General features: G+C 41.3%; 1 protein-coding gene across 7 annotated transcripts in view; it reads right to left on the reverse strand.

The window, feature by feature from the left end:
* Positions 1-3,663: 3,663 nt before the first annotated feature.
* Positions 3,664-26,338, reverse strand: part of SH2D1A (SH2 domain containing 1A) — a 44,026-nt gene continuing 21,351 nt past the window's right edge. The window contains exons 1-5 of one of the 7 annotated variants that reach the window (XM_068696733.1): positions 19,150-19,306; positions 18,497-18,764; positions 6,290-6,353; positions 4,761-4,896; positions 3,664-4,443 (exon numbers count right to left, since the gene is read on the reverse strand). In XM_068696733.1, the coding sequence (XP_068552834.1) occupies positions 4,385-4,443; positions 4,761-4,896; positions 6,290-6,353; positions 18,497-18,633 (396 nt within the window). In that variant the 5' untranslated portion in view covers positions 18,634-18,764; positions 19,150-19,306 and the 3' untranslated portion in view covers positions 3,664-4,384. The other 6 variants (XM_068696730.1, XM_068696731.1, XM_068696728.1 and 3 more) reach the window with 6 other exon arrangements.

The raw sequence follows: 26,338 nt of genomic DNA on the forward strand, positions 1-26,338 counted from the left end.
GAGGCAAAAGCATTTAGGCAAAGGAGCTGCTATTTCAGCGGAAGGAAAATGAGATGGGCAGAGTCCTGTTGAGGCATTAGTTTGCTCTGGGGAGCTGCCCAAGGAAGTGGTGCTCGGCTCAGGCTGCCGCAGCCAGCCATAAGGGTTTCCCCAGCAAATGCTGACTGTTACTCAAACCTGTCCTTGACGCAAACCATTAACAGATCAGACGCGTCCCGACCGTAAGGAGAATCGCTTCTCAGCAGAAACAGGGAACGGTGGCGTCCGACGCATGTGGATGTGTCCAGGCATTCATCGCCTGCCATTCTTTGTCTAAGGAAACGTGTTCGACAGTTATTGGTTTTTCCTTAGATCTCGTGGTGGACTTTAGCCTTTTAATAAATGTTAGTATATCAGATTGTGTCCTTGACAATATTTTACTTGTATGAACCATGATAACACATTAAAATCTTCATACTCTTCAGGCGGAAGTGTCAATAAAAGAGAAAGAGAAGCATAGCATACAATATATGTCAAAGTAATGTTATTTTTTCGCTTTCTCATGAACAGTAAAATGTTTACAATGTATGCCAAGATCTTCAGTTTCTGTCTCACACCAGTTCTGATCTTACAGACATTGTGTTATAACAGCCTCAGCCTTGTTGCTAGGAAACAATAGGTCCCAATTTTTTAATTCCTGCTCTAACTCCTGTGCTGAATAGTGACTGGATACTGTACAGGTTTATGTTACATGGCTGCAGTTAAATGGTCTGATACATTTTGCTCTGGGTTTCAGGCCAGAAGCATGCATTTTCTACAAGAACATCCCAGCAACATGCTGTAAATATTAAAAGTTAATATATTATGTGTTGATATTTGAAAAAGAAAGTACTTTGACTATTTCATTTTTAAAAAATAAAGGTGCAAACTGATAACGTGTGACATTGTCTCTGTTGACACCGTGTCATTAAAAAATATACAGTAAAATAAGGGCTTCAAACAGCATTGCTTGATGTAAAAGCTGCAAGGGTGTTGCCAGCAATATCTAATTATACTTCTGATTCACCAAAGTTCATGCATATAACTCTGATAGCACTACCTGCAAAATCACAGCCTGTTTCTGCATACCATACAGTTTCCTAAACTTGATCAGAGTAAATGTGAGCATCAAAAAAAATGCTGCTCAATGCCTCTGCACTCCCCACAACTGCATGGATGAAGGTGGCAGTGGTGGTAGGGGACAAGCAGCACAGCTGAAGCATCTGCATGTTCAGTAGCTCTGATTTCCTGGCCTCCTTCAAGTAGGTGGTGATGAATGTCTGTGTACGCACATAAGAAAAAATAAATAAATTAAAAATTAAATACATGCAGCCCAGAGGAGGAGAGAGTGAACTGGAGGGGCAGGAGGAGTGTCTAAGGCTAAAGGAAAAGGTACGTGGTGAAAATCAGATTGGAGCAGCTGGGCTGGGTGCTAACCCAGTGTGAGGGCAGTGTTGGATGAGGAGGAAGCAAGGCCGAAGGGCTGCTGTAGTAGAAATGGGAAAAAAAAAAATAATACCCTGACAATGGTATTGGTTTAGTGCTGCAGGTAGCCTGTCCCTGCCCCAGCCAGGGAGCAGGGGAGGTTCTGGTAGAGGCTGAAGCAGGGGGATCAGCAGCAGCCTGCAGGGAGCAGCAGTATCACCTGTGCCAGCCCCCATTGAAGATACCAAACCAGTGGCAGAGGCAGGAGCACAAGGGCTGGACGAGGATAGGGCAGAGTAATGGGGCCGTGTCCCTGTGTCGCGGAGCCCAAAGGGGCTGGCAGGAAGGAAAAAGGTCCTTCAGATGTTTCCCGATTAAATCGTGTCCACAAAATGGAGCGCTGCTTTTTAAAGGACCTGTAGATTTTCATACTAAAGTCAATGAATGAAATCTCGGTATTTTCCATATTACTGTTCTTATAACCAAATGCCAACGCCTTGTCTCATGGGTAGCATGAACTTCTCTGACTGTTTGCACCTTGATTAAGCCTACAGCAATTCCAGGCTCCTGGGAACCCAAAAGAAACAATACAAGCAAGCCACTGTCTTAATAATTCACATCAGAAACTGAAACAAAATTCTCAGCTTTAAACAAAAAATGACATCTTCTGGCCTGTTTTATGTAGTATTTTTAAAATAACAATGCACTTCTGGATTCAACCATAGTCAAGACAGTTAGCCTTAGCTCACTGCACCACAGAGCTGCTGTTGTATGGCAGGATTTGCACCACACAGCACCAACAGCCTTGGCTTGTGACATTTCTACAGGAAACAGCCCTTGGGCACAGTGCTTCCCACTGCATTTATCACCATGACAAAATCATCTGCCACTTCCAAGCACTCCTTTCTTGGTTCCTCTGTCCCAGGAGAGGCCAGCCTAAAGCAGGCTGTGTCCAGACACAGCACTTGGAAAGCAAAAGGGCTCTACCAGGAAGCCCACGGGGCACGCACTCTGTTTACACGCCAGCGGGTCAGTTTGCTCCAGGTTTGCAGGAGCACAGAACCAGAGCAGCCACAGACCATCCGCCGCAGGTGTACAGCAAGCCAGGATACCTTCAAGGCACAGACAAGGAGTAAAACATTCAATCAACACACCCGACAGAAAACCAGCTGGTGCTGGATGTTGCACTCAGTGCTGGTAATGTTCAGTTCAGAATCTCCATGGCTGACATCTGCTGAATTATGTAACAATATTAAAAAAAAAAAAAAATATGTAACAAGGAGGCACAGTGCAAAACATATACACACACTGTAAAATATGATTTGAAGGGGAGGGGAGGCAGGACATTTCACTACAAATGAAATGTGGCCTTAATTTAGACAGACATTGAGTAATGAACTACAAGCATCACAAATTTGCAACAGCATTGTCCACTGCTTCCTGTTATCACAGGACTCTTTATTTATTGTATTTATTCCCATTGAGGGTTTACAAGGAGCATTTTGTCCTTCAAATGAATGTTTTATTGCTTGCACTTCTGTCTGTCTTTCATACACAGCCATTGTGTATGAATGGGGAAAATAAAAATAAATAATAATAATAAAAAAAAACTTCTCAAATCCAAACATAAATGCTGCATGGAGCAGCCAAACCTTGCTGAATGCCCATGCCAGCAGCCTGTTTAGCTCTTTGCTAATAAGTAAAAACCTTTTTACCTATTAGCACAAGGTTCCAGTCTTCTAAGCTGCACAGAAGAACTTGGAAGTATACACATTAAACATTTATCCAAAGCACCCTATGAGAGGTTATACAATGTTTACAGATGTTGTTTGGTTGTGGTTCTATTTTTTTTTTTTAATATATTTTTGTCATCCATTTGGTTGTGGTTCTTTTTTTTTTTAATATATTTTTGTCATCCATTTGCAGTCACTGTAGTCTTGTGCTTTGGAAAGAAGTGCAAGAGAATCACACTTTTTGATAGTTAGGACCATTTGAGCTAGTTAAAGCATAACTAACAGCAACACAAACCAAGAGCATTGTAGGACATCAAGTCTGTTCACAAGTGTTTCCTACTGTCTGACAATTCAGGCAGGACACTGAGTTTAAAAGGCAAGTACTCCAATTCTGCAAGCTGACAAGTGCTGTGGCTGTAAACCTTTCCCACAGGAGCTCAGCAGCAGCAGCATACAAACACACACAATGTGGAAAGAAACAACAATATCATTCAAAAATAATTTATTTTTTAAAAATTATATGCAGTAGGTGGTTTTTTTTTCAAGTACAGAAAATATCTAAAAACCAAAGAATTATGTTCTTCACTAATTGTTCTCATCTACTCAGCACATTGCTAAAGCTTTCAAGTGTCTTCGCAAACTATAAATTTTGTATATGGAGGCAGTGCTGGTTGGTTCTGGTGATTTACAGAGTGCCCGGTAAGATGGGAGAAGTGGGGATCCTCCTGGGGCCACATCTAGAATATTGTTGCCCTTGTATGAATGATAGTCACACAGACAGCAAGTCTGTGTTCAAGGCAAGGACACCTCAATATAAACCATTTTTCTAAGCCTACAGAAGGGCTGTTGCCCAGTTTTGCATAAATTTCAACCAGAACAAACCACAGAAGAGTCCAAATTCAAGTCATGTAAAACAGAGGAAATAGTCTTGAGGTGAGAAAATATTTTGCACTTAGGATTACAAAGAGAAAAAAAAAAAAAAGATATGACACCATTTAGTAGTTGATTCTTTTGTCTTCTCTCTTTAAAAAAAAAGAAAAAGAAAAAAAATAATTCAAAACATTCTGAAACCAAAAACTTCTAAACCTTGAGATAGAAATACTATGAAACACATTTCTGCAAATGTTACAGGAAAACTCACAGAGTTGTATTTACTATCGTATAGCTTGTTCTGTTCTAGAGCACGGACTAGAGGCAGCACTGTCATGTCACTCTGGGAAATGGCTTCGTGCTGGCTGCAGGTAGAAGTCACGGCTGTCATTTCTCCCTAAAGAAAAATAATCACAAAAATACAGAAGGATGAACATTGCAAGAAAAAGGACAGAGCAGATGAACCATCCCTACAAGAGCCACAGTGGTGGGGACGGCAGGTAGCCACCTCCTGAGTATCACTCAGGAATACATACACCAGGAATACATATTCAAAAACAATTTTCTCATCACACTGACAGCCCCTAATAAGTCACATTTTTGGCAGTGCCCTGGTGCTGGCTCGTTTAGGCTAACGCTGCAAACAGGCCCAAGACCTCCATCCCCACCATAAAGGGCCCTGCTCAGCTGAGTCTCCCTACACCCCATGGGTACCTGGGGGACATGCAACATTTGCATGGTTGATGACGGGGTGCTGCAGGGGTGTGATGATGCCTTGGTTAGGTTTCTGGAAGGCTGAAATGAGGTTGTGCACTTTCCGAAAGAGCCGCCGGTGGACCCCAGGCGCCGTCTGTGAAGCCAAAGGCAAGAGATGAGGGGACGCCGGTGCTCAGGGTCCTGATGCAGAACGTTTGTCCTCAGAAATGCAACTACATCCAGGGACTGAGCCAGCCCTTCCCTCCGCCCCCTCCACCTGCCAGTTTAAAGCAAGTTAATGAGCTGTGGGTGCTCTCCTCCCACCCCAGTGCACAGTGGCCTCCCCACACCAGGAGAGGTTTCACGCTGTGGAGGTAGGAGGCTGGGAGAGGGATAATTTCCTAATCACCACAACAAGACAAACCCAGAGCCTGTGGTGCTTGTTAGGCACATTTCTGGACACCTGTGTTGTGAAACACAGATAAAGTTTTCCTCAACACAACCAGGAAAAGCCTAAGACCCATGTGCAGAAAGCCAATAGAGGTCATGGGAGGAGCTGTAGCAGGCTTAACACTAGACACTGCAGTGACAGGGCCACGCCGCAGCCCTGCCCAGGGAACTCCCTCAGCAGTCAGAGGACCCTGGGGGTCCCAGCACCTGTCTGGGCACCAATGCTTGTCCCAGCCCTCCTGGGCAGCACAAACCCTCAGGGTTTGCTCCCAAGGCCTTACAGGAATAAATGAGTGAAATCTTCCTCACGCTGCTTCCAATGGTGAGGCGGATCATTAGGTACTCTGCAGTAATGTGAGTTGGTTTTATTCCCTGACCTGATTTTGAGTAACACCAGAGCACTGCAGCCACTTCTGTTATCACAATGGCCAAGGCATTATGCCTGTCTAGCAACTTTTTATGTTTGCATATTGGTGTTCATTAAGGTGCAAACAGAAATATAATTATAGAGTAATACGCTGACTACATACAAAGAACAAGACTTTCATAAAAGAAATAAAGCCAGCATCCAGATTCCAACAACCTCAATTGTTCTCTGTATTACAAACAGTGTCACGCTGCACCTGCACAACCAGTATGTGTGAAAACAGAATTTGTAACAAGTTTTGGCTACCATATATACCATATTGCACCTTTGATAAATTAATCTGAAGATAAATTAAGTTTAAAACACTGTACATTGAAAACTATTTCTTTAAATATGCTGGTGTTCATGGTATGTGAGATAGAAAGGAATTGAATACTGCTTGTGCTTGTCAAATTATAAAAACACAATATTTTTGCAATTTAAAATGATGCAAAATAATGCACTAATGCATTATGCAATAGCTGAAATGTAAGAGGGAATTAATTTATGAGTTCAAAATTGTCAGAAGTGGCACCAAGACATCTTAGTGATGGGCTCATTCAAGATCATTACCTTCAATGAAAATCAGAGGTTGCAGAAACATGAATAATTTGAATATATTTCATTCAATCAATACTAATACTAAACAGGATAGAGAAGTTTTTTGGAAGAGAAAAAGAGAAGTACACACCTCAGCACTCCAGGACCCAGTTTCTGTCTTGGACACTCTGTAGGTATAAACATAACCCTGATGCCTGTGAAAAAACAAACAAACAAACAAACAAACAAACAAACAAAAACCAGATATTTATTACTCATTTCTACTGCTAGGTTTCACTCTAGTAGAGGGAATTGGTTCATCTGCTGACCTTTCTTTAACAGTAAGCTCACCCATAAATATTCTAGGCCAATAGAAAATTGAGACACAGAACAGAAACGATCTTCAGCCCACTGGTGTTTTTTGGTTTTTGTTTTTTGGATGAGGGAATTGGTCTGTCTCAGATCTATTTTAGCAATCTTCAGTTATTCCAAGTTAAGTGACAATGCTCTGATTCCTGCCTCAGTGTTTTTATTTATATTATTTTTTTCAGTGACCTCCTTTTACGGACAAACACCAGGCATACTTTGCCTGGAAAAAAGAAAATGTGTATTATTGGCACATAATCTTGCTGGTCTATGATTTATTTAAACGCAGATGTTCCCAGAAGCAATAGCATGACTGTAACTTATTTGGAAAGCTAGAACCACAAAATCCAGGTAAATTACTTTTTGCCTTATGAGTACATTCCTAATTCTCAAACACTGACAAAAGAGTTTTATAAGAGTGTGAAATCTTCTGTATTTTCAAATCTAATTTGACTCCTTCGAGAATAAGGAGTCGTACATTAACAGAATAAGGCATACCGACATCCAGCCGCAGTCCTGCTTCTTTTAAAAACTCAATACAGTGAATAATTTACATGGTAGATTATTATATATCCAAAATTTAACTTGGAAGCAGAGAAAACTGATGGTAGTTCCAAAATTAGTTTAGATGCTATCAGATAAAAAAGACCATGTGTTATATTACATAGATTTACACGAATATACAGCAGGATTTTAGGGACTGTTCACTATTTCAGTATAAGTTCTTATTCTTTAGGAAAAAAAAAAAAAAAAAAAAGAAAGAGAAAAGAAAAAAACTACATTTCTTTCCAATTATACACAGTATTGTAGTAGTTATTACAAAATAGCAGAAACCATCAATGACACAGATACCGTATGATTGTAATTACTTACACTCCATGTCATGGCTCCTGGATAAATTCTTGTTAAAAAGTCATTAAAGCAACCTCTGCAAAGCAATCTCTGGTATAATTTACCTGAGTGGGAAGCTGTTAACAGTTGTCACACTGCTATAACCCCATAAAGCAGGAGCGAAAATCCATTCCCTGTCATGATTTGTGAGCTCTCCCCACCACCGCTCAACTCCTGGCACGATGACATTCGGAGGCATGCGACGTGCTGCCACTCCCTCCCATCGGGGCTGTTGCGGGGGCAAGCTCCCCGTACACCAACGGAGGTGCCAGCCTCCTCCAGGTGCAACCACATCACCACCTCACGCACCAATTCATCTTGCGTCCCCACAGACATGGCTTTCTGCCTGTTGCCATGTGGACCTTAAAGGTGGCTGGCTGTGCTCGCCTGTTGGGAACCGATGGAAGAAAACAGCTTCCTCTGCTTCCCCCAGCAAGCCCAGTTGCTTCAGCCCTTTGGGGACTTTTGGAGGGGCCCAAAAAGAGTCCTTGGTGTGAAAAACCCACTGGGGTTGCAAAATGAGGGAAGGATACAGAAGGACGGCACTGCTTGCCCATCTGTCCCATGGCACTGTAGCTACCCTGGTCAGGCCTCACCTCAAGTACTGGGTCCAGTTCTGGGCTTCCCAGTACAAAAAAGACAGGGATCTCCTGGACAGTCCAGCGGAGGGCCACAAAGATGATATGGGGCCTGGAGCATCTCCCCTATGAGGAGAGGCTGAGAGACCTGGGTCTGTTGAACCTTGAGAAAAGAAGACTGAGAGGGGGATTTTATCAATGTTTATAAATACCTTAAGTGTGGGAAACAAAAGGATATTGCCAACCTCATTTCAGTGGCTTGTGGGGACAAGACAAGGGGTAATGGCCACAAGACAGAGCGCAGGAAGTTCTGCACCAACATGGAAAATAACTTCACGGTGAGGGTGACGGAGCACTGGAACAGGCTGCCCAGGCAGGCTGTGGAGTCTCCTTCTCTGGAGATATTCAAGGCCCATCTGGACGCCTACCTGGGCAACCTGCTGTAGGGAACCTGCTTTAGCAGGGGGGTTGGACATGATGATCTCTTGAGGTCCCTTCCAACCCGTACAATTCTGGGATTTCAGTCTCCCATTTTAGACAACTTTGTACTATCATGTCCTTTCTTAAAACCTCCAGGAGCCTATGTAGTCAGTGTTTCAAGAGCAGCCCTATCTGTCTGAAAATGACAAGGGTCTTTCCTTCATCTGGGCACAGAGATCACCAGCCAAGCTGTGGTTACTGAAACTAGGATTTTACAGCCCACAGGGTGCTGGAAAATACCAGAGTCACCTTGGCATTTTGTCCCTTCTCTCTGAAGCAGCTATTTGACCAGCTCCACAATTTTTCTTTCAATCCTCAAAACAAGCAGGATCAGTTTGTAAAAAATCTAAACCTCACTCTCTTGCCTCCTGTTTTTGATAATACTCTGCATATTACCAGGCCTTGTTCTTGGTTGTCCTGAGGCCTGCCAAATGGACTGCCAATTGGCCTGCCAATCTCTTTAAAATCTGATTTTTCCAGAAATGGCTCAGTTGTCCAGAAAGCTGCCATCTGTTGTTTCTTTCATTATTTTCTCTTCCTATGAGACTGCATAACTTGAATTGGTTGAGAGGTTGGGGTGCTGCCCTGACTCTGAAATGTCTGATGGCTTTCAGCACTCTGCCAAGTGGGTTTGGTAAGCCAGACAAACTGAAAAATAAAGGCCAGATTAAGTAATATTCAGGACAAAGATGGGTGATATGCATATAGGTATACAATAGATACCTATCGTGTATAAAAAGAGTTCCAACTATAAAATAACTCAGTTAAGCCCAGAGAACACTCAAAGGATATCTCAGATAAAAGCCCCTGAGATACAGAGAAAGGAGCAAGACTTTGGGAACATGGAAGTACTGAGCACCGCATGGAGTATGGGAGGGGTATGACATTCCTATCACAGCCTTGCAAGCACAGGTGGGAGCTCTGCACTCATCAGGCAAATCTGCATTTTTTCCCAGAAGAGGAAATAATGTGAGGCATGAAGGAGGGTTACTGAACTTAAGATGAAAAACACAATGTTATCATCTGTTGGCTCTGAAGCCATCAGCAAACAAAGCCAGAACAGAACAGAACAGTGATGTCCCAGGCCCACCACCTACCACGCCTGCTTTCTCTGAGGAAATGCACAAAGGATGCGTTTTGTAAAGAACATGAACAGCTAGATTTTCCCATTTTGCTACTTTCCATTGGTGTCTTTCTTTCCACAAAATGAGTTGCAGCTCTTCTGATAAGTACTCTCCTAACGAATGTGATCTTATCAAAACTTGCTGTTAAGCAGCAGGAACTTACTTCATTACCACTTCAAGGTGCTTTCTACCTTCCACGCATAAGCAAGCGCACAAGCGAGCATCATGATTTTGGCATACCAAGTTCTTTTCAGTGTTACATGGGCACAGCCTCCTGCAAGAAAGCTTTTTATGATTTAAATTACCCAACTTTTACTGAGATCAGTGTGGGATGAAGGCAGATCAAGCTGTTTTTCTTAAAAACAAAAATTAAACATAAAAATTAAAACTGAGGTTGTGTAGAACACTGCCTCCAAATAGCAAAATACATCAGGAAAAAGTATTTACTGGAGCTTAGACAGAAGAAAATCCCCAGCCACCATTAGGAGACAGCTCCGTTTTCTTTATTTTAGTCAATTCATGACACAAATAAAGGCTTCTAGTGTGACACAATGTTCCTGTATGTGGTGTGGGGACTAGCTATAACCAAAAGCCAGGTATTGGGTGACACCAGTCGTGTGGGGCCTCTCACACAGACCTCCTTTGAGGTCATTGCCTGGTCAGATGCAGGCCAGATCTACCTCAACCTGAGTATAGTGACCTAAACTTGTCTCCTTGCTGGAGAAAATCAACAAGAGGTGGACAGATGTAATTGAGAGAAGGATTTCAGAGAGCACTCTCACAGCGACACTTACTTCCTGGCATTTCTTGGACGATGAGCATCTCCTTACAGCCAGGAAAGATCCAGCAGAAGGCTTCCCACATCCCTTCACTCGGCCCAAGGACTGCCACAAGCCTCACTCACAATTGCAAAGCTTCTCCTATGAGCCAGTGAAGTCCAAGGGATGGGAGCAATCATGAATTAATAGCATGATGAATGGGGCCCCATAGATTCTTGGTCAAAGGCAAAAAATGCCAAAATGGTGATGAAGGCAAGAAGAAAACATCAATTGCTATGAAAGTAATATTGGATAGCACTGAGGAAACAGTGCTTTGGTCACCACTAATGACTTTTTTGACTTCATTTAACATTTTTCTTCTTTCCCCATGTGTAATACCCGCGGGGAACTCTTCTATCACTGTCCCCATTGCAATACCATAACTGGGAAAACTTTGTCAAAGGAAATTCTCAAAAAAGTTGCTGTTGCAGGAAACAGTCCATTTTGTATGATAGCTTTCTTCTTCATAGCTAGATAATTCCTCCCAAAGAGCTACAAAGGCATCATTCACAGATGACATACTGAGACAGCATCTGTCTACCTGTCCTCTCCACTCCTCCTTTTCAACTGTGATCAGACTTGTTAAAGCAGCATTTACTTTAACAGGTGAATAATTACAATCTTCTGTACCATGGAAATAGCCAGAGGTTATTAGCTGCATGCTGCAGCTTAAAATTAACCATGACATTTCAGCTGCATGGTGTATTTTAAAATCATTTCCAAATGTTTTGTGTCTCAGTTGGGAAATTTTATTAAACTAATTTGTATTCATTTCTGGTTCCAAAATGGATCAAATATAAAGGGAGAAAGACAGAGAGACGGGGGAAAGCCATGTCAGCAATAAATGGCATCAATTTCTCCCTCTTCATATAACTTATTCTGATGTCTTTGCACTGTACTAGTCAACTCCTCTTACCTGACGCATTTGTGTCTTGGACTTACCTGAGAATTTCCCTTTATGAAATTGGTTAGGGACAAGTCAGTGGTGTAGTTTATGAACAGAGGTCCAGAGCATTACATACTGCCCAAGCTCAGCTTATAACTTTGTTATAACTTTGTCACATCTCAGCCGTTTAGGCTGAAATTTTGTGTCTGGGGTGTTTGCCTTAGCCTTCTCTAAGGTACAGAGAATAGTGAAGTGCCAGTAAAGGCAACATGGTAGGAGAAACAATGCTTCATGGAAGGAAAGATGGGGAGCTGCCTCTGTGCAAGCTGGACAGGGAAATAGCATTGAAAACTGAAGTCCTGGGAGAGTCCATCTGAGTAAGGAAGAGGGTAAAGGGAGGTGAAGCCTCAGGGGACTTTAACTAGGAGATGCATAAAAAGCCAGAGGTGAGAAGGGGTGAAGACAGGTGATTTGGAAGCAAAAGAATAAACAAGGGAACAGCCCTCAGCAATGCAAGCAAAGTCCACAGGCCATACAGCTGAATTCTGGGTATTATCAAAATGCTTTCCTGTCAGCTTCACACTGCGAACCCAAAGGGTACTGCAGCCCTTAGCATCCTGTGTCACATTTTCTCATGTGTGAAACAGAGTTAACAAACTCTTCATCTCACAAATTGAGATATTGTTTACACACCACATCATACTATGGAGATGGATGCTGCAAGAGAGCCCATGGGGGAATTACTACTCCTGTATTCAGAGCAGGATTTCAGTGGCACATAGCAAACAGCATGCAAGAGCCTGAGAGGGTCTGGCTACGGCTGTTTCTGCCTCACCCAAAGGATTTGGGCTGCAGATCTGCTCCTGAATTCCTGCTTGGAGGGACCAAGCCCAGGCAGGTGGTCCCTTCCCAGGGAGCAACCCTGGTGTGGGCACATGGCCGATGGGAGTAGCTGCGGAGGTGGGAGCCCATGCTCCCACCAAGCTGCACGGCTTCCCTACTGTGGTGGTGGCAGCAGCCACTGAGAAGGCAAAACAGTTGAAGCCAGACATCCACTTAAAGTGCTTTCTTTTTCCTCTTTTAATTGCTATGTTTCTGCTTGGTTTATGAATCACAGAAAGACCAAAGGGTCTTGTTAGTTAATGTAGAAGAAAATTCTGTTTAAACTTGTAGCTCCTCAGTCTGTCCTGGAATTTGCATTTTCTGGTTGACAAGCGGCTTGGTTCCTGCCTTATTTAGGTTTCAGATGCACTATCAAGGTACAGAAACTTAGCAATTACCACCCATCAGCTAACCCAAGCTGAAGAAATAGCATTCGCCTTGAGATGATATGCAAGACACAAGCTCTATGTCAGCAAGAGTGAATGAAATAGCTTAAATCAGTGTTTACATGGTCCGAAAAGTCTGACAGAGTTACTAGAGCTTAACTCACAGTAGCACTCTATACACACCTACCTGAGTTTACACTTCTGATTCCCCTACCAATGCTTTTCTGGTATTTACCCATGATACTGAATCTGCTACTAGGGTGAGCTACCATGATGCTAGGGCATGATAAAGAAACGCATTCTTTTGATTTTCTGTTCTGAAGTTAACAGCCTGAACAGACATGTCAAGTGTTGTGAAATGCCTGCGAGTTTGTGTATATGCAGTTTTCTGTGGAAGATTGTCAGCATCTTCACCTTTCACTACTGACAATCAGCAGAAGAGCTGCTGATTTTCCTACTGGGAGAGTGTGCAGCCTTGCTGAGCAGGTAAGATGCTCTGGTAGAAGCTGGTCCAGCCAAAAGCAATGCCTCAAACAGGAAAATGCCTTGAAATTTGGAAATAAAATAAGAATTAATTCAAATCTGAGACAGTAAAAGGAAGGAGCTTATTTTATGGTGAGCCATTAGCTAAGCTTCATGAATAATTATGTCCTCCAGAATAGTACCTCACAAGGCAAAAAAAAAAAAAAAAAAAAAAAAAAAATCATGATAAAATGTTGTCTGGTGAAAATTCTTTCATTTTAGACCAAACTCACAAGAACTGCAATAGATAAAACACTGTCAATAGCACTGCAAATGATAGTTTCATATTTCTACAAAATACTTCTGGGTTTGCTTGGGAGTGATTCAGTGTAGCTCATTATTAGATTTCCAGTTTCTCTCCAAGCAAGATAGGCACAGTTCTGACCATAAAATCCCTGGACCTGAAATCACTGCTTGAACTAAATCCTCAAAACTCAGTCCTGGAAAATCAAGGTAGAGCTAATCTAGGTTTTTTCATCTAACAATTTTACTCACTCTGTCATTTATGGATTGGTTAGCATAGTGACTACCCACCCTTCAGGCTGTCTACCTTTCTAAAATCTTTCCAGGAAAATCAGTGGAATACCTGAAGGCCTTTAGACAGGTTTTTCTTGGCAAACATGAAGCTCACTCTGATGAGCAGGTAGCTGAAATACCTCCACTGTGCTGTAAAAGATTTTTTTTCAAAGCTGAAAATAGTGCACGGTATTTACACCACCAACCTTGAATTGGGAGGCTACTTCTCGGATAGAAGCTTTTGTTCCAAATAACATTTTAAATGATGATGATTATTATGTGCAATGTTATAATAAATGCAATTATTCTGCCACTTCTATCAAACATATTACATGGGAAACAAAAGAAATGCTAAGCCGAAGCTGACTCGTGATCCTGTACCACACCTTTGTGTTGTACACCTGATACATCTGCTGCATCAGAAAATTTCAGCACGTTGCCTGAACTTGTGCACTGCGGTTATGGTGACAGAAAAAATAGCTTATGTAAAAGTCTGATGGGACTGCAGCCTATCCCCACTGCCATTACCGTTGCTTCAAGAGCTCTAAATAGTTTTCAATTCCAGCTTTTGATTATTCCCTGCAAATTGAATGCAGCACAGCACATGAATGGCTGATTTCAAACAAACGATCTGAACATACAGTTTGACAAGTATGTCATGTTTAGCTGAACATTCACTGAGAAATATTAAAGGGTCTGAAACAACTACTAAAATGCCAAGCATGCTCAAGTATATGAATCTTAAGACCCAAACTACAACTGCTTTATCTTTACCAATTCAGGCATGAGCTGCTTGTTTCTGCATGTGCCCTCATATATCTGTAAAGGAAAGTGGTGCTTTTGGCACTCTCAGGCATTTATTCATAAATTTTTCATGCACAGCTTAAGAGGCTGCTTCCCAACCTAGCCCCTGTTACCTTGTCCTGTGTCCCCCATTGACTTCATTAGGAGCAACATGCACAAAGGATTTCTGAGGGTGCTGAAAACATTAAGGGGGATATTGAGCAACAAGAAAAATGTACCAGTAAAGAAAGCTTCCCATAACAATTGTATGCTGTTATTAAAACCTCAGAGTGCTAAATATAGCATGATTACAGGTAAAATGTGCACTTTTTTTTTTAAAAAAAAAAAAAAAAAAAAAAAAAAAAAAGAATACACATTTCTTCTATCCCTGTTCTCAGGAACAGCAAAAATCTTCTTTCTATTCTAAACAACTCTAAACGAATTTCAGAAAATGATCCTGCTCCTCTGTTGACACTTTCAAACACTAATGAGTGACATCTTTAAAGTATGTATTATCTATTTAATAATGGTATCCATACCACAAAGATCTTGGAAGTGTCTTGCCAAAAAAGCATTGCCAAAGGCTGCAGGCAGCATTTTTGTTTGCAAGAGCCCCGGGGGACCCTAGCCCAAATCAAAACCCTTCTGTGCTTCCATGCATAGTTTAACTGTGGTCTTAAAATATTTCTGAAAGTGGGTTCTTTGTGTTTTGCCACAGCCACACCAAAAACTGTTCTCTCTTTGAAGGCTAGCAGGCACACCGTGACTTGGGGCAGTAGAAAGCAGCACTCAAGGAAGATAAAGAATACTTCAGGAGAAACAAAGAAGAGAGAAAGCAGTTTTCCATATAAATGCGCTGACAACAGGGGCCTGGCTGCCACAGTTACCCATCTCTATAGGTCAGGTTTTATGCTACCACCTGTCTCTTTTATGTAAAATCTGTGTTAGTAGCAAGGGATTCCTGAAGTCTTTGACTCTTCTCCCTTTTAAAGGTCAGGGCTCCACTTTTTAATTGAAAAAGCAAAAGGCAAGTGAACCTGACTGTGAACACCACTGCCCTTATTACATGCGTTAGGAGGCTCAAAGACTGCCAAAATACTTTAGAGCTTTCTAGTAGTGCCCAGTGGGGGCTGGCATCACAAACTTACACCATCTTTCAGAAAGGGGAGGCATTGTTTGAGCCACAGCAATGCAGAGGCAATCACAGGACTTTCTAAATGCTGTACCTGGAGCTGGGCATGCAGGGCAACCACCTCCATCTTTCAAGCTCATCAAGTATTGTCATCCAAAATTTATTTTCTCATTATTGGAACTGTGATTTCAGTTTTGTCAAGTCCTTTCTCCCTTTCCCATGGTAAAAATAAAATAATGAAATAAATAAAATAAAATAAAATAAAATAAAATAAAATAAAATAAAATAAAATAAAATAAAATAAAATAAAATAAATAAAATAAAATAAAATAAAATCCCTAAGATGGTTGGGGTCTGGGGAGCAGGGGCTTCTTAGATTTGTTTTGTCTTACTTCTCCAGGGAAGTGCAGGGAGAGGTGAAAGAAGACAGACTGAAAGCATTTTGGTTTTGGAAAGTGGGAACAGTTTTCTCTTTTTCTGTTCTACAAACAATAGAAACATCACTGTCAGTATGAAACATTTTCACTGCTGTTAGAAATTTTCACTGGGAAGATATTAATTTTTTTGTTTAGCTGTGATACTTTTTGCAGTACATCTAGTGGTTCACCAGGCTTGTTTCTCAGGCTTCAAAAATTGCTTCAGTACTTCCAGTAAACACGTTTTGCCGAGACTTGATATACCTAGGTATTTCTAGAGTGATCATCAGCATAGATTCTGAACAGAAATGTAAATTGCTGAACTATTTTGTTATTCCTCATAATTTCTGTTATCTATTAGGAAGTATGAAAAAGCAAAGAAGTACTTAACGCTTTTTTCTGTTTTCTTTTCTTTTTAATAAACAGTGAATATAGCAACTGCTTGTTTCCTTCTTTGTTTTTACCAAAGCTCTCATGCGCATACGTGCTCATCACCTGTTTCATCTCTGTGCATGCTGTTCAGACTTGAATTTGGAGGATTTGGTCAATTGCCAACACCAGGCTTAGCACCCTCCACTGAATACATATCTACATGCCTTCCGTATTTGCTCCTCCAGACTCTCTACCGAAGTGCTTTGCTTTAGTAAATTTGCCTGTTAAAGCACTTCTGTAGTTTATGGCACACATTTCTCTAAGCTGTCATTGCTATCTCCAGTGTGAGACCATTTCCTGATATTTTTATGATACCTGTCTTCAAAGTTATTGTGTGATACGTTGCTTACTGCATCCACTATTTCTTACATAATACTCTAAACTGAAATATTAGGAAGTGTTCAAGCCAAGGCTTAACTCTACCATTTTTCAGCCACCTTACTGTCCATATTAGATCATATTCATTGTAATATTTTTCATTTATTCTTTTTTTAATCTGGATTTATCCAAGATGATATTGAAAATTTCCATCATAAAAAATTTATATAAAAAAATTTTAAAAGTTTTACATTCCAGAAGAAACCTGCATAGCATTCATCAGTAATATTTTTTGCTTTTCCCCTTTTCTTAGCATATACATGTTTGAATGTGACATAACATGAAGACAGGAGTGGTCCATAATTTCCAGAAACAGCTAGGTTGGTCTTTTTTCTTTTTTCTCCAAAGCTTGCTCTAGTTAGCAATCCTTTCTGTTCTTCCTATTTTCATTATATATATATATGTTTATTTCTTCCTAAAGATATTAATTACCATTAACATGGCAAAAATTTCTAACCGATTGCACACAATTGAAAAACATTGTTATATACTTACAGCCTGATTTAGACTAATGGTGGATTTAATTTTAGGATTCTCTATTTTATGCAGCATTGTAACATTCTGCCTGACCCTTTCTCTAATGCCTTGGTGTTTTACCTGCACTGACTGACTTCTGAGTGTTAAAGGAGATATATCACCATTTCCTCTGATGGTTATTTAAAACAGATTCTGCTTTTATTGCCTATTGCCATCACTGGAATCATAGCACTACTTACCTCTTGCTCTGTCTATTGCATTTTCATTTAACTCGAGATGCTTCTTATGTCCCATTTTTCAGCTAGCTGTTAAGGGCTGAGGTATTTGTTAGCAGACGCACCTCTCTTGGTTCACCTGATTTCATGAGAAGAAAGAATACATCTTCTTCCATGAAGACTTTCCACTAAAAGAAGGTAGTGTATTTTTGGATTGTGTATTACCTTCTTGCATCTCTCCATTTACTGCTCTACAACAGGGTAATAATAATGCTCACCCAGGGCTTAATTGCATATTGTTGGAAATGTATTCAAGACCTTTGGGGAAAACCTCACTTAGGACTCTTCCTCTGCTTTTTTCACAAGTACCGAAGTGCCCTCTCTCTTTGCTTGCCACTAGCTATTTTCTTTCTGGCCTTAACACAGTTTTCTCTTGCTTTTCTTCTCCTACTAAAGCAACACTCATCAGTCCGTGCAGGCCTGGCAGACATCTTTCTTCTGTTGGTGCTATGGTACTTTGTTGTATAGAAGTCTCTCTCAGGACTTCTCATTCCTCTGCCTATGCCAAACGTAGGGTAATTAAAATGCCTCATTAAAATGAGGTTCTGTGACTTTACAGAACCCAGTTCTCTTGAGCAAACCTCTCTATCCCCACTCTGACAGACCATCCCATTAAATATTTTACCTTTTCATCCTATATGTTGAAACATTGCCGCTTCGTATTTCGCACACTTTAAAGGTAATTCACTCCAAGCCCAATAGCTCGTGGGACACGCAGCCTGACCAAGAGGATCCCAAAGCAAAGGCACACTCTGCATGACAAAACACTTTGCGCTGCCCTCCCCAATAAGTGGTGATGCTGGCAATGCTATGGGTGCACCCATGAGCGCACTGGAGGAGCAGAAGACAGCAGTCACAAAGACGAGCTGCTCAGCTCTTCATGGCACCTCACCCACCCTTCCATGTTCAGACACTGTTCAGACTCACAACACGGGACCATGCCACACCAAGTTTGCCCAGGTTGGGATCCGCAGTGTCCCCACCACCCCTACCACTGCCCGTCCGCCCACACTCACAGCACGCAGAGGCAGTAGACCCCCGGGATGCTCTCACTGTCCCGCAGCAGGTAGCTGCCATCAGTGCCTGCCGCCAGAAGCAGCTTCTCCCCAGCCTCACGGCTGATGCCCCCGTGGTAGATGGGCAGTGCCTCCATGGCAGGGCCGGCTCTCCCTGTGCCTCAGCTGGCTCCTTCGCTGCACGCTCCCCTCCACCACGCCAGCCGGGTGGCAGATGTAAACAGGATGTGTTCACACTTCTGCAGCCTCTGCACTGGGTGAGATAGCTCTGAGGGAAGAGTGAGGAACGAACACATTGTCTTTTCTTTCTGTCGGTGTGTTGTTGTGTGTTTTTTTTTTTTTTCTTTCTTTCTTTCTTTCCTTCGCCCCTATTTTATTTTGCTGTTTCGCAGGCTGTGGCATCCTTGCAGCATTGCAGCCCGCATGCCAAGGGACCATCTCAAGGCCTGCTCTGCCCAGGCGGCTCCCTGCTCGGCCAAGATGGGATGCAGTGAACCAGCATGAACAAAAGCAGGGGCAAAGAGGAGCGAGGCAGGATCCTGAAGGCCCTCTGCAAACCAGGGATGTGTTTTTTAACCTCTTATTTGTGAAATCCACAGGGGTAAGAAACCAAAGGCAGCAAGCTGGCCTCACAGCCCCACCAGGCCACTCACCTCAGTCCTCAGGTACGCTGCTCCACAGTGGCTGGCCTGGTGTCCAGAAAGGCTGACCCTGACTGATTTACCTAATGAAGAGTTATTTTTGTAGGCATTTGTGGTGTTTAACCACTGCTAATGCTCATTGGTTTTGCTCAGAGGCAGGCAGCCTGCGTGTGGGCAGGGAGGCCCCACACATCCTTCCTGATGCCATCCGCACTGCCGTCACCTGCACATGCAGGCAGCCGAAATCCAGACACCTCTGAGAAAAAGCTATTTATCTCAGCTGCTGTGGTCACAAATATATTCCTTAGCATGCTTGTCACCTGAGAGCCCCTGTAGTCTTGGCCTTGCACATGGGTCTGTTTGCAAACAGGCTGAAAATGTGAATTTTTATCCTGAAGCAATTTCCACCCAACTGAGTGTATTGCTGAAGCTGAGCAGTGATGAGGTGGCCCTGCCCCTGCACCAGGCCAGCCCCACCAGGTTGCCACATACTCAGGGCTGAATTCATCCCTGGTTTGGCCATGTCCTCACAGCTGGGCATATGAGGATGACCAAACTAAAAATACAATGATTTAGTGACCACTGCTTGTGACTGATTCATTCTGAATTGACCTTGCTGATGGGACCAGATAAAATAAGATCATCTTACTGAGGTGTTCACCAAACAGTGTGTCCTGGTTGAAGTTTAGGACAGGTTAAAAAAATCTCTGTAGCCGCACACACTTCAGGAACAAGAAACAATAGTTGAAGAATAAAATAAGGGTTGCTCCTTTTAAGTTTGAATCAATCTAAATATTTTCTCTTTGACCATTTCAAAGTTCATGTCTTTCATTTCTGACCTTTGATACTGTTCTCCCTTAAAAATACATTTTTCAAATTACTTTTATCTTTTCCCCCTGAGGGATGGGCATTTGCAGCCATTGTGTCACTGGGCAGCTTGTGGGTGAGTGCTGCACCCCAGTTGCCTACAGCCAAGCTCCAGTGTCACCGTGTCCCCTGCAGGGACACCCCAGTGAGCCTCCCTGCCTGATACCAAAGGACTGAGACAGCTTTGGAAAAACCCAGCTTAAGAGGGACTGAAAACTTCCACTGCCGTGTTTATGGCTCTTTGGGCTGGTAACACAAGTGCTCATTACCCTCTTGATGTGAACCTAGGGACTCAGCTATCTTGCTCATTTTTTAAAATCAGTTGCTAAAGTATTTGCACAACAAAGTAGAGCTGCTGCCTACTGCAAATGTGATTAATGTGGATAGTGACAAGGTGTAAGCAAAGCACTGTTCCCTTGTGAATCTACTACCTATTTTTTCTCATTTTCTAAGCTACCTGTACTCTTGGGGATTTCATCTAACTTTTCGATTTCTTAACCTATTTTTGCTATTAATTGCTGATTTCATAAAAGTTTGTGTGTAGTTAGCTGGAAAGGAAGAACAGCCAGAGCCACCCAGTGCTCCAGGTCTCATTTTCCCACTCTTTTCAACTGAAGCATATGTAGAAAATCATAAAACTTTTGTCTACAAGAAACTCTTAATAAGGGAGTCACTGTACTACCAGGCCAGCCTACATCCTCCCAGCTGCTTGATGAAGCTATTACTGAAAAATAAAAAGCTGTAAACACCCAGCTTTGCTTTTGTGGGTAAGGAACCCACAAAAGTCCACTGGCCAAACCCTGAAGCCAGGGTTTCCGTACAAATCCATTTATAGATATATTGTCTATGGAGATATGCAGCTTAAGGTGTAATGAAATGCTGGATTCAGGGACAAGGTACTGGTGATTTCTTTAAGCACCCCAGGCCTGGCCATGTAGGATGCTGGATACCCCCTTTTCTTGCTTGGTTTGTAGAGTTTTCAGCATATGCTGAACAACAGAGTTTTGGTCCTTCACTAAATCAGTCCAGCAGTGCCTGAAGCGTACTGTAAAAAAAATATCTAAAAAATACATGAAGGAAAGGAAGCACTTAACAGTGCTCGGAATTACTTGGCCATGAAAAACAGGCTTAGAAAGACAGGACTGCAACAGACCTCTTGGGCCATCAAGTCCAGTTCCCTGCTATCTTAGCCAAACACATCATATAATCCCTTTCAGAAACTCATTATACTCTGTCTTAAAAGTAGTTCAGGGGTTTTTGTTGTTGTTGTTTTTTCCACTGTTCTCATTGGAAAGCAATTGCATAACATCACTATTCTGTTGTTTGGAAACCTGCTTCCAATTTCCATCCTAAATTTATTCATGGCCAATTTATACCATTTGTTCTTATGCCAATGTTGTCCTTTAGTTTAAATAGATGTTTTCTCTGCCTGGAGCTTATGCCTATGCAGTATTTATAGTAGCCTCCATCAGACTTCATTTTGCCAAGCTCCTCTCACACTTAAGGCTCTCCCTTCCTGTGGTCACTCTAATCATCTTTTTTGGTAGCTTCCCAGGTGTGAAGTGAATCATTTGTGAACAGTGTGCACTATCCAAGCTGCAATCTAACCTGTGCTTCATACAGTGCTACTGGTGTATTTCATTACCCCAGGGAAAATCCTTTGCTTTGTGTGGTCTGTGTCTTTCCCCACCTTAGTCATTTCTTTCCCCTGAGCACCCAGGTGTTGTAGAAACCTGGTTAACAAGATCCAGCTGCATGATCCTGCACTCAATCCTTCTGAATCTCATCCAATTTGTCTTATCCCAGTCCTCAAGGTCACTCAGTTCTTCCTAAATGATTTGTCTCTGCAGTGACAGTACCTCCCTCCCTTATGCCATCAGTAAATTCCAGTAGCACACACTTATTTTTTATGCCATCCCCATTAATGAAACAAAATGTTAAATAGTATCAGCCCCAAGACTGATGACTGGGAAACTCACTACTTCCCTCAGAATTGATCTTCTCCTCCTACTACTCACTTTGTTATCCGCTTTTCAATTTTTGTACTCATCTCCTATTTTAGCTAATAATTTTCCATATGGCACTGTACCAAATGCTGTACTTAAGTTTAAATAATTAGATCTAACCACTTCTTTTCTCTAGAAAAATCAAATATGATGGTATTTCAGGTGCCGGAACTTGTAGAAGTGCCTGAGAAGTGGAGGTAGAGAAGACAAAATTAAATCACTTAAGTTTGTTGAACACCTGCAAAGACTGGAGCTGGTTTTCATTTTAAGATGAGCTGCTTCTTTCATACCTAGCGGTGACATTTTCACAGACTGTTGAATTTTGTAACAATTCTGTATATAATAACACTAATGCAAAGCATCATTAAAATTCTTGGATGTTTTTAATTGCCTGAAAATAAGAATGACCTTCAGGACCTTTACAAAATTAATGCTGCTGCAATACTGTTATAGGAAAGCCTTGTATAAAGACCTTTAAATAAAGATGAAAAGTGAAATATCTATATTGGTAGTTTTGCTGATACAGTGGTATTGTCATAAATGCCGTCTCTGTAGAAGTACTGAAAAAGCACCTTCAGAATCACTAGCTAGTGCAATGTTTTTAACTGGCAAAAAGCCACATTAAAACACAACTAACTTTAAATATGATTTTCATTATTTCGTGTCACTTTCGTTTTTAGTGTAATCTAACAAAATATTCAGAACAACTGTATAGAATAGCACTTGCAGGCAGTCTTGCTATTCAAATAAGAAAGTAATACTGAGATTCAGTAAAACATTGGTTATACTACAGAGTACCTGCAGAGTTACCATTATCATGTTACCTTTTTGTGCTGAAATAAGAGAGATTGAAAAAAGCAGGCTATAGTTAACTAATGTGTTACAGGGCTCTGAGCATTGATACAGAAGGAGAATCCAAGGAAAGTTTGACTTAAGGTTTACACATTAGCATACATTTCTGCAGCCTTCATGTTACCATGTTACTGATATTCTATATATGTTGCTTGCTTGGAGGACAAAAAAAAAAAAAAAAAAAAAAAGAGAGTTATAATAAAGTTTGGATTCAGGTGCAGGTTCCAAGCTTTATACTCCAAGATGCATAAATTGGACACATCTCACTCACTTTAGAGAAAGGCCAGGCTATAAGACTGAATTGTCACAGAACTACCTGAATGTTTGGGTAATTGTGAGGGTGGTTGCAGATCCAGTCTTTTGCCCCCTTCAAAATAGATAGCCCAGGGGAGCATTCCTCACCTGGCAATATTAATTCCTGCAGTGGAACATTAGGTGCTGTGTAGAGTTCTGTACAGGGCTCAGAATTTGAAAAAATAATTTTTCTCATCACTTGGGAAGTGCATGTTTGGTGCTGTTGGTGGGAGTTGATTCTGGGGGAGACTGAGAATCCAAAAGATTATGGACCTTTATGAATGAAATTCTTTATACTCATCAATTTTTGTCCTCTGAGCACAGGTAAACACACACATACCATAAATGATGACATATCAGTGAACTTTAACAAAGCTATTTCCCCTGCATGGCCTCACAGCTTACCTGTGCAGTTGTTTTGAATGTTTTTTGAGCAAGATAACACTAAAATTGAAAGCTACTTAACATGATGAAATTCATATTAAAAGTTATCTGTGTTTTAATGCGGTTTCTCTTACCAGTTACTATTTTGTACTTCTTTCTCCAGAAGCGGTGCAACAGCTGGCTATTTCGCAGGTGCATGTGCCTTACGCAAGCAGAGATGCCATTTATGATAATGTCAACATGAACAGCACTACTCATAGAAGCTTGCACTTTTTTATTTTCCGCTATTACTCTTTCAACAACCCTTTCCCGTAAAATTCGGCAATGCACGGGTAGTCATGAGCATTAGGCACCCAGCTGCTTTGGGGACCAGGACCTCCACATCTTTATGATTTAGCTGAACCAACTTCAAAGTTTACAGGGCTAAATCACATAATGACACTCTCTGGGTGGACTAAATGTCCACTCTGGAGCTCTTCCTGGATATATTCCTATGCGAGCAAGTCTGGAGTCGAATATAAGCTTTAAAAACTAGATTTCCAAATGACACACATGCACAGTAGTTAAAATTGATTTGCTGACATCCTACCCTAGTTCCTAATGGATATTTATCTGAATTACAACAGCACCATGTAATTAGGCATAAATAAGGGCTTTTGTTCTGGAGGGGAGGAAAGTTTATCAATTCCAAACCATATGCAATTGCGTGTCTAATCTCTCTCTGCAATTATTTCAAATGCACATCCAGATGATAACATTTATATTCATTCTGAGATTCACTGAGTTTGAGACCAGAAGGGATCATTATACCATCTGGCCTGACCTCCTGGATATCACAGGCCATTACATTTCTCCAATTACCTCTATACTGAGCCCCCTAACATGTGTTTGACCAAAGCATAACTATTTTTGACTAAAGCTTATCTCCCAAAAAGGCATCTAGTCTTGATTTGAAGCCATCAAGAGGAGCAAATCCACTACTTTGTGGGTACTTTGTTCCAATGGTTAATCACACTCACTATTAAAAATGTAGGTCATGTTTCCAATTTGAATTTGTCTGGCTCCAGATTCTATCTGTTGGTTCTCATTACACTTTTCAGAGTTAAGTTAAAAAGCCCTTTGGTACCCATAATTCTTTCCCCTCTGTAAGTGTTTATTCTCTGGAGTCAAGTCACTTCTCAGATTTATTTATTTATTTATTTATTGTTAGTTTTTGCTTAACTCTGAAAAGTCACAGGGTAAAGAGTCTTCTCCTGCTCATCTTGTCTGTGTATTTTTATTTTGTCTGGTATTTGTTTCAGTAGTGCCCAGTCGCTTCTCGTGATGCCAACAAGGAACACAGGAGCTGCAAGCACGCACTGCATTGCTCTCCTTGGATAAACCTCTGGTCTATAATGAAGCCTCTCCTTTCCACTGCATCACTCCCCATGCACAGGGTGAGGGAAATGACACCGTGCTGAAGTTTCATAAATACAGAATTCAGGACATAGCCTTTGATCCCACTGAGATCGGTTTATTGTATAATCCACATTTCTTTTACAACTGTGCTCACCTCCTCATACTCTAGTACCAATTTTGGTGATTTGCAAACTGTTTCACCTGAAACCAAACATTGCTCATGGCAAAATAAAACTGCTGTGTGCACATTCCTGTTTCTAGCTGGAGTGTATAGTATTTTGAAATTCAAGCAATAAGTCTACTTATAACAGCACAAAGGGAAAATATACTAATAAATATTTTTCTCTTATATTTTTTGGTTCTTGGTGCTTTATTAACATGTTTTAAAATAAATGTTATAGCAAATAATCCAGTTCAGCCCTGCATTTGTTCCTCCTTACACTGAGAGATTTTTCATTTCATAAATCATTCAGAATCCATAGCAGTGATGTCGCATTGCTCTCAGTACAGAAAAACACATGCACACTTCCTCTCCAAGCACTTTGCATAGGGTACATGAGCCGTGCTCTATCTCACTGCATGCTTATGGTACAAACAAGGCTGACAGCAATGCAGACACAATCTCAAGAAAATAAAAGGAAAAAAAAAAAAGAAAAAAGAAAAAAAAAAAAAAAAGAAGAAAAAATCTACTAACTAGTCTTTGAAAGTTTTACCTTAGTATTTTGGACACAGATTGCATTTCTGGCCTGCATCACTGACTGCAGCAACAAGGACAATTAACAACAACATTCCTGTCCTAAAAAAAATAAAATAATAAATTTAATTAAAAAAAAAAACAAAAAAACAAAAAAAAAACAACTGATGGCATGAGTGTATACACACATACATGGTGCTTATGTATTTTAAAATACCTGCATGTATAAAATTTCTTTTTTCTAACAGATCCTGAAAAACTCGCTCATTAATCTGTATCTTTTCACACCGATGAAGGACTGCAGTAGAGTTACTTTACTTCAGACTAGGGAAGAAAACCTGTCTTGGACACACTGCCAGGTTGCATCATCATATCACAAGCCACACAGTTAGTGAAATGATTTGTAGGGCTAATCCCATTCTGACTGAAACCAACAGAACTGTCCTGCTCGTAGTGAGAGCTTGTGCAGGTGAAACTTTTCTCGGCAGATAACAGGAAGCGAGTGTTTTTGGAGAACAGCAATCTTTGGGCAAGGACTACCCAGCATTTGCCTGCTGGTTAGCCCTGTCCCATGCTGCATGCCTTGGCGAACGTTAGCAGAGCCCTGCAGAGCCAGCAGCTCCAAGCAGCACAGTGAAAGTCTGTGGGTGGATAAACCCACGTCCTTTTCATTTCTCTATTGATTGCAGGCTAAATCAAATACAGC

The sequence above is a fragment of the Anas acuta genome, chromosome 13 (genome assembly GCF_963932015.1).
Source record: "Anas acuta chromosome 13, bAnaAcu1.1, whole genome shotgun sequence".
Classification (NCBI taxonomy): Eukaryota; Metazoa; Chordata; class Aves; order Anseriformes; family Anatidae; genus Anas; species Anas acuta.